The 9,785-nt window shown below is 37.5% G+C and overlaps 1 protein-coding gene across 1 annotated transcript; it reads left to right on the top strand.

Moving 5' to 3' along the window:
* Nucleotides 1-4,884: 4,884 nt before the first annotated feature.
* On the top strand, nucleotides 4,885-9,749 carry LOC107742709 (trichohyalin-like). The gene is made up of 5 exons (XM_016555740.1): nucleotides 4,885-5,374; nucleotides 5,602-5,648; nucleotides 5,741-5,834; nucleotides 6,213-7,924; nucleotides 9,425-9,749. Exons 1-5 carry the CDS (start codon nucleotides 5,329-5,331, stop codon nucleotides 9,479-9,481), a joined length of 1,956 nt encoding a protein of 651 aa, XP_016411226.1. The 5' UTR covers nucleotides 4,885-5,328; the 3' UTR covers nucleotides 9,482-9,749.
* The last annotated feature ends 36 nt before the right edge of the window (nucleotides 9,750-9,785 follow it).

A 9,785-nucleotide genomic window follows, 5' to 3' on the forward strand; every position in this document is an offset into this window, starting at 1 on the left:
TATATATATATATAATTCAAAATATTTAATATTAGAATTTTCCCTACAAAAATGTTAATCACATATGTGTGTTGATTATAGACATGAGCATTGACTCAAAATATAGAAAATCGACTGAAAGAAGAAGTTTAGCAAAAATATTAAGCATTTTATTGTATAAAGTAGTTTATTGCACTTATTATGGTGATACATTGCCTTGTCAGTGTGCTGATAACATGTTGTAAGTCTGCTGTGAATAATAATATAAGTACCTGAATAAAAGTGTCAGGGATTCCATTTTTAATGATGGATTGGTACTTAGTCATCTCTGCTGAAAAAGTAAAACTATACGATTCTGACCTTTAAAGACTTTTGAAAGATTTCTGGATATTGTCACAGTACAATGTAGCCAACATTAAAGTTGTTTTTATCTATATTTTTTATTTTATATTTATATACATTTTTAATATATTGTATTTTTGAGAGAGATTGCTTTTTTATTTTACTAACATTTTGTCCTGTTATTTGAAGTTGAATTAATTTATAAAGTTTTAGACTTACACATTATTATTATTATTATTATTATTTTGTTCTAGTCCTCAAATGAACCATTTATTTGCAGCATTAATTTACCCCTTTGGATATGTCTGGATCCATAACTCCTTTTTTTTCCTTTTTTTTATGAGATAACTATTTTCTTGCAAGAATGAAAAACTCTCTACATTGTATTGCTCCCACTTCATGGACCTTTTGTTCCCAAGTGTCAACATTTCTATTCAATAAACCCTCCACACACTATTACAGACAGCTCCAGTCTTTCTCTCCAGATGCTCACATACTGCACCAAAGTAAGTTTGCTGTGTTGACCTGAAACTGCTGCCTGTGTCTTGGATGAAATATAAAAGTGATTTCAGTGGGTAAAGGGAGCATAACTTCTCTACTGAGCACTTCTACTGTCTACTTCAGTTTCTCTATTATAGTCATTGAATGCTTCAACTCTCACACATAAGTATGTATTTCTCAGATCAGTTTCTGTGGTACATCAATAAACACATACAATTACCTGCATGATCAGCCTAATTCAAATACTACTGTAAAAAGTTTTTTTGTTTAATAAATCAATATTTTTTTCAGCAAGAATGCTTTGAATTGATCAAACATGACAGTAAAGACTTGTAAATTGGGTGCATGAAATATATTATTTGATATTGTGAATCCATGAATAACTCTTATACTTGTAAGGAGTTAAAACCAACAAATACAGTATTATAATATTTTGCAAGTGTCATATCTGAAGCAGTTTGTGATAAAATCCTCAATTTAAGCAACTGTGGGATATGTACGTTTTTTTTTTTTTTTTACCTTGAAATGCAAGTTCATTATGATAGCACACTGATTTCTAATAAGGCCAATGGCTTCTGTTTTCATTCCCAAACGTCTGTTTTGGAAGAATGTAAGTTTTTGTTATGCTTTAAACGACAAAAACAAAACAGTACGACATTATGAAGCCAGGGGAACAACGGAGAGAAGAAAAAAAAAAAGAAATAAATAAATTACAATCACAGACATGCAGGACCTTTATATCACTCAAAGATTTTGAAGATAGAACACAAGTGGACCGTTTTATTTGCCTTTCTATTTGTACTATATTGAATAGTACAAAAATAGTTTTCCAATTCTTTACAAACCACTGTAAAACAGCGCTTTTTGTTAGAAAACCATGAATGTGGAAAGAGTACCTTTTCTTTGATAAACATAGAGACATCATACCATAACTTTTTCACAAAACTAAAATGACAGAAAATGTGGGGGACTGTTTCCATGTGCAAAGAGCAAAAAGAGCAACATCAATATCCTTCTTAAACTTACTGAGAAAATGTTTAACAGGATAGAATTTATGAATTATTTTGAAAGAGATTTATTTTACCTTGTTTGTAACAAAAAACTTGTGAGGCAATAAACAAACACTTTCCCACCTTAGATTATTAACTAATTTGGACCAATAAGCAATAGAGCAAGACTTAGTGGCAACTTCCTTTAGAAATAGAGAGCGAATAGATTTGTTATTCTTGGACTGTGAGAGAACTGATTTTACCACATATTGTATCAGTTAGATTAATTATGGGCATATCAACCGATATGGAAGAAAGTAGGCCTAAGTTTAGTGAGCTGGTACGAAATACCGCGAAAAGAGCGGATTGCTTTACGGCAGCAACAAATCCATGTGTAGAAGAAGAAGAAGAATAATGAGCTTTATTGCCAGATATGTTTTCACATACCAGGAATTTGTTTTCATGACAGAAGCTTCCGCAGTGCAACAGAATGACAGCGACAGAACAAAAACACAGATAATAAAAGAAGAATAAAAAAATAAAAAATCAGCTGTACACTGTAATTACGACAGTGAATTCCACTCGCTGGACTGCAGGGGGCGCCAAAGTCGCAAAACTACATACAAAAAGTAACTAATTAATGCTCATATAGCATTTTAGCATAAGAAAGTGAGTGCGTGTACAATATGCGTTTATATAAGAGAACAGGAGCTATTTCTGTGCCATACTGTTTTATAGACTGTGACATATAATATCTGACATATATGCTGTGTGCATGCTGACAAAGCGCTTTGGAATTTCACGAGGAAGCTGTCACACAATATATTCACTATACAACCTCAGACCACCAGCAATATTCAATATAAATTCAGCAATATAGCTCGTTTTATGATGCCGAGGATCCAAAAAGGAGAAGATCAAAGCCAGTAAAGCCCTCAAAGTGCAGAATCTTCTGCTAGCCACCATCTTTTGTTTCTGCATGCAAATGACTTTGATTAAAGCCAAACAAACCTGATAATATTCTGGGGACCCATCTGAGCCCAACTCAATTAGTAAATCAGCTAGTATGCACTAGATACACTTTGCACCCTGCATCTTATTCTCCCTGTTTATCGTGTCTACATATGCGCAGCACTATGCTTAACTCATAAAAGCTTTACTCTTTTTTTGACTCAATAAATTATGAACAGGGATTTCGGCCTTAGAGGCAAGATGTCTGTATAATTCATTGCATTCGAGCTTCACAAGCATGATGGATACGTTGTGTTTTCTTTTTCCAAGCGTGCCAGAGGTCCGATTTCCCCGGGGACGGAGAGAGATATGACAATAAATGTGATAAATACCGGGATGCTACAGATATTACTTGCTTCGTGTTCTGGTTTATAACAAATCAATAGTGCATGTTGAAATCCATTAGTATATGGTGAGACAGGGCTGTGCAATCACTCATTTATTCAAGAGACTCATTATGCTGTCTTTAATTAAAAGACATTTATCAATGCTTCTCAGAGCCAGCCTCATAACTGACAGTATAATAGCTCAGTCAGATATCTCATATGCCAAGTGCAATGCCAAACAGCAAGGTTAGTACTCATAAGAAACAGTTTTGAGTTTTTGATTAAGAGAATGTTTAAACATCTGAAATTATACATCTTTATAGTCGTTATCTGTGTCAATTAAATGTTAATTCATATACAATAAAACTAGAAATACACAAAAGGTGTTAAATCTCTAACACCCACACTTGATAACTACAAATGTACTGTGATAAATGTAACAGTAAATGACTAAACTCTTAAGGTGAATAATTAGCCTATATTTTGTACAAACTGTTATAATCAGCACAAAACATCCTAAAGCACTAGAGGCATTAAGAAAATGAAAGACAAACTTTAATAGTGACTATAGTCAACACTAAGAAGAGATGATATGGAAAATATGTAGTTCAATAAATATGCAGTTAAATTGATAAAACATATTTTTTTATAAGACTACTAAATAAGGTTAAAAAAAATTAAGTACAGATAACGTGAGGGATCGTCCCAGATGAGATCGTCAGGTGAAAGGTCATCATCATGTGGATAATTTTATTTACGACTAAATTATTATTCATTCATTTTACTAATAGTTAGATTGGGCAGGCCTTCACAAAATGGCGTTTAATTAAAAAAAAAAAAAATTTGCCTTGACAAAAGGGCACTTTGGGCATCAAGGGGAAAAGGGGCAGGTGCTCAAGCACCCATTGCACCCCCCTCTGCACGTGCCTGATTACACGTACTGTCCGTTACTTAATTGAATTGTCACATGAAAATTTAATGGCAAATTACTGTTGCTCCTCACTCGTGAACCAGAAAACATCGTCACTGGTGCCCTTGTCTGGTTTTGACAAGACTGAAATGTGGCTCTTCCCTTGTTCTGTTTGAGTGGATGATAAATCAAAGCCTCTCGTTTAACATTCTGCAGCTCTTAAAAACTCCGACTGCCCCGTGACGGTTCCGTTACCACAGCAACTACAGCATCCCAGGTGCAATCCTTCTGCTGAAACTCAGAGCACCTGTACCAAACATTAGTTTGCAGTTTCACAATTCCCTCATGACACACATCAACCATGAACGAAGTGGGCGTCTGAGAGTTGCACAACATTCCGTCCGATTTCATAGGAGACTGTTTATTCAATTATATAGCCTACAATAATTTACAATAAGCACTATTTAGATAGGATGAACAATTAATTGAATGAATAATATAGTACTGCAGGATCTTGCAGGAATTTAATGACTTCTTATTGAGTTGCTGGTATTGTATTTTTCTTTGTAATACACAAGATCACGTATGACTGGAAGGGTCACATGAGATTTATAAAATAAGTCACAAAATATATAGGGAAGACCAGGGTTAGTTTTCACACTTATATACTCTATACTGTTTTATGTAACTCGACACATAGGCTAACAATCTTGGGCTGGAAGGCGATAAGCTGAAACAATAAGCATTATTTAGATAGGATGAACAATTAATTGAATGAATAATATAGTACTGCAGGATCTTGCAGGAATTTAACGACTTCTTATTGAGTTGCTGGTATTGTATTTTTCTTTGTAATACACAAGATCACGTATGACTGGAAGGGTCACATGAGATTTATAAAATAAGTCACAAAATATATAGGGAAGACCAGGGTTAGTTTTCACACTTATATACTCTATACTGTTTTATGTAACTCGACACATAGGCTAACAATCTTGGGCTGGAAGGCGATAAGCTGAATATGAATAAAACATGATCACAGATCAGAAAATTTCATTAAAGTCTCATTAAGGGTTCACATTGGTCGTGACGTAAGCAACCCACAAACTCACCAGCTCAGACCCTGCGTGTCCCACCGCGAGCTCAAAACAGACGCAGCGCGCGCTCTGAGCTGCAGCACGCGAAACGGAGCTCCTCTCTGCTGCTTAAGACTGCAAAAGACAAGAGCCGTTCCGGATAACATCAAGAGCAGAAAACATCTGTGTGCATCATGAAGTTTGCGGCTTTAGTCTGCTTGGTTGTTTTCTTCGCTGCAGGTAAGTGAAATAATCTTAATGTACACAAAGAATCATTGAATAAATCATTTCAGCACCATGGTCAGCGACAAAACCGTTTGCTGCGGAACGAATAGTAGATCACGAGGGGAATTTGCTTTAAGCGGGTTTTGCACGAGTAAAACGTATGGATAATTGGTGATATCGAGATGAATAAGCTTTTGCATTGTGATTTGCACAAATATAATTCAAGGCTTTTACTATCCCAGATGGAGAGTCCATGCCAGTCGAGCAGGACAGCCAAAGAGAGGACCTGGTATGCTGTAGCTTCTATGTCCGTAAGAAAAAAAACAAACAATGCATTTCTTGTTTTACTCCTTTTGGTTAAAGTATGTATTTTAATTTCAGCTTATCCAGTGTTTAGTTCACATCCTTTCAAAGGCGCTGTATAAGACCGATGATACTCCGCTGCATCCAGAATGCAAAAACATCCTTACACCAGGTACGTTACTTTGCACTGTTCACACTGTGTTGCTTCATTGTGTTATTGAGGAGAAAGTTTCATTTATTTGTTAACAACTTCATTGGAGAATTCTTATCCAGGTTATTCTTGCACAACTCCGTTTGATCTTACATCTAAATCCATTAAATGTATCATTTGGGCATATAACTTGATAACAGTCAGACTACATCATTGTCACAGTTTCTAACCTCAGTACATCGTGCTTGGTGGATGAGACAGTTTCGGGTCAGTGGTTTCACTCTAAGACTGTGGAATAATTGGATGTTTTCATGCAATGCATAAGCAATGGAGTGAAAATGATTTACAAATCATTTGCATGAGTGTTTTGTGCCAATTTTAATCTCTCCATGAATTTAGGATCAGGTCATTCATCAGTTGTGAAAAAGGAGGAAGACACTCTAGAACCAGTTCAAGAGGAGCTTAAAAAGCCAAGAGGAGAGTCTAAAGTCAAGGAGGAGGAACTCATTGAGGATCTTCTCAAAGCTAACAAACGGGAGGAGCTGGATGACGAACGTAGCCAGGAAGAGTTCCCAAGTTTTATGAAACGAAGAATCCACGAAAAACGTGATGAACTGGATGATGAACGAAGCCAGGAAGAGTTCCCAAGTTTTATGAAAAGAGGAATCAAAGAAAAACCTGATGAACTGGATGATGAACGAAGCCAGGAAGAGTTCCCAAGTTTTATGAAAAGAAGAATCAAAGAAAAACGCGACGAACTGGATGATGAACGAAGCCAGGAAGAGTTCCCAAGTTTTATGAAAAGAAGAATGAAAGAAAAACGTGATGAACTGGATGATGAACGGAGCCAGGAAGAGTTCCCAAGTTTCTATAAAAGAGGCAACAAGCATAAAAGGGAAGATCCCGACGATGAGAGAAGCCAAGAGGAATTTCCCCAGAAAAGACATTTTTCTGTCCTTTACAAGCGTGATAATCCCGATGAGGAGCGCAGCCAGGAGGAATTCCCTCTATATGAATATAAAAGGAGTCGTCTTCTGACCAGCAGAGAAAAACGTGAAGAGCCGGACTATGATAGAAGCCAAGAATTTTTCCCAAGTTACACCCACAAAAGAAACCATGGGGATGGAGAAGAAGAGGATGAGGAGAGTGAGGAAAGAGAGAAGCGGATCTGGAAACCATCACATAGATACCACCACAAGAAAAAGCACCACAAACGCAGTGAGAATGAGGATTTTGAAGAACCAGACTATGACAGAAGTCAAGAAGACTTCCCAAGCTTCAGCCAAAAAAGGAGCCATGGGGATGGCAGGCACTACAAACCAAATGAAGACCTGCTGAACAAGCATAATAATGAGGACTTAAACTCAAGGGAAGAGAGGTCTGAAGAATCAGAAGAGGTAGACGAGGGTACCGCAAAGCGATACTGGAAACCCACCCATAGATACCACCATAAGAAGCACCACAAACGGGACTCATCTGAAGAGGATTATGAGGAAAGACCCCTGGAAAAAAGGTATGAGGACTCAGAGGAAAGTGAGGAAATGGATAAAAGGATCTGGAAGCCTACACACAGATATCACCATAAGAAGCTTCATCACAAGCGTGGCGACTCAACAGAGCTCAAGGATGAAGACGAACTCATCTCAGAGAAGACTCACAGTCTCCATGACTCAACAGACAATGCCCTCAAGCGACATTCACCTGAAGAGGAAGAAGAAATTGTTTATGAGCTTAATGAAAAGAGGCATCACTTAACCAGCCAAGAGGAGGAAGATGAGCTGAAGAAAGGACACCAGAGTTCTGCAGAGGAGAAGCAGGACAGGGAGGCTGCGTTGAGGTACCTAACAAAAAAGAAGAATGAGTTGCAGGAACGTCTACTTAACAAAGGTGACATCTATGAGAAGCGTTCCCCATGGATTTACAGAGGATACTACCATCCAGCCTGGTACAAGAGAGGCCATAAGGTGGATGAAAGTACTGACCAGCACCCCTACCATAAACTAGAGGACTTTGCTGAGACTCTCCGGTACAAAAGAGGCCTGCTTACTCAGGAGGAGTCACCCGAGGAGGAAAAGGGTGTCCCCCAACAGAAGCTTATCACACCAGAGGAGGTATAGTCTGATCTGTACAAGTGACAGTACATTTATTACCAGTATCGTCTCCTGAGAGTTACCAGAGGTTACAAGTCTTTCTTAAGGTTAATACTTAATGTATTACCACTTGTTAGGTCTGAAACCATAAGACCTTTAACCGCTAGGCCAATGGTTCCCAACCCTGTTCTTGAAGGCCCCTTAACAATAGACTCTCAGCAAAAATGTGCAAAAATTGTATCTTCAGGGGTTCAACAGCATTTCATTGGGGCAGTGCCCTTAAAGGGACATCTTCGTACCCCTAAAAGGGTCATAGTACTATCTTAAGGGTCCATATTACTACAAGGTATTAATATGTACCTTTTAGGATAGATAAAGTATAAATATGTCCCGTTAAGGTTACTGCCCCAGTGACAAGTTGTTGTACCCCTAAAGATAAAGTTTTTTGCACATTTTGTCTGACAGTACACACATTTTTGGTGTCTCCCTATTCTGATTCAACTCATAAACTTGGCAAGAAATGGCAAGTCCTGGAATGGGTGTGTCAAATAAGAGATATCCAAAATGTGCACTGTTGGGGAAACCTTGGGAATGGTTTGGGGACCAATGCACCAGGTCTTCAAACCTGCTCCTGGAGACCCACTGTCCTGGACAGCTTATTTCTAACCTGCTACAACACACCTGCCTGTGATTTTCAAGCAATCCTCAGGTGTGTTTGATTAGGGCTGGATCTAAACTCTGCAGGACAGTGGGACTCCAGGAACAGGGTTGAAGACATCTGCACTAGGTTTCACAACCCCAATTTAACAAATGGCCACACAAAGTCTACATGCTATATTACAAATGGAAATAAAAAAGCATTCACTGACCTAAGTCGTTTAGGACAAGACAGGGATGCATTGCAAGCAATAAACGATATCAACACAATCGAGACTTGCTTCATGGAGCTCCTGAAAATGATGCCAGATTTTCCACTTTAAGTAGCTTTTCCGTATCTCTGCTTGCTAGAGGTCAACATGCATAACTTGCATGACTAAGAAAGGATGTGGGTAGACTGTAACTCCTTTCAGTTCTTTACTACATGCAACTTTAGCTTCACCAAAAATTGGCAATAACATTCCAGCATCAATGTCTCTCCAGTGACTACTTAAGCCAAATGTTGTGCTATTACAAGGATATCGAAGTTATCTGATATGCCTGCAAACTACAAAGTAATATTGCATTTACTTAAGGGTGTACAGGGATAAACTCAGCATGCTAAGAGCATCATCCTCAACATGGCAGGGATATTGAATAACTAAAGGTACTTCCCTATAACTTTCCTACTGGGAATGTGGAAATAGTATATTTCACTAGAGCAACAAAATTTCTTTCATTCATAAAGAAACAACTTTATGGCAGACTGCAATGATTGCGCATACACACAAAACTCCAGGGACTGATTAAAGCAATAGTTTTTAAGCATCACTTAAGAGTTTTGAAACATAAGTACTGCATTTAATTCTTGTTCTTTTCTTTCAGTTAAAAGAACTTGAGAAACTGGCCACTGTGGATCAACAGATGAAAGAGACAACTTAACCATTCCTAGAATCATTCGAGAATCATTGCGCTGCCTGATTTGATTTTCCATGAGCTTTGTGTGTGCTTTGGCTGCTTTAGATGAATGCATTACTATATGTCGTACCTGATTACAACTGCATTAGAATATTGTTATTGGTGTAAGTTCGTGTTTAATGTGAGAGTCTGAGAAACAAAACGGTCTATAAAAGGCAAAATAAGCTTGATAATACCATGTGAATCATTTCTCTCTTTATTACATCCTAAAATATTCTAAAAAAAAAAAAAACTAAAAAAAAAAAATGCCCACGAACTATTGACTGCA

The sequence above is a fragment of the Sinocyclocheilus rhinocerous genome, unplaced genomic scaffold (assembly GCF_001515625.1).
Source record: "Sinocyclocheilus rhinocerous isolate Xijiao unplaced genomic scaffold, SAMN03320098_v1.1 scaffold1038, whole genome shotgun sequence".
NCBI lineage: Eukaryota > Metazoa > Chordata > Actinopteri > Cypriniformes > Cyprinidae > Sinocyclocheilus > Sinocyclocheilus rhinocerous.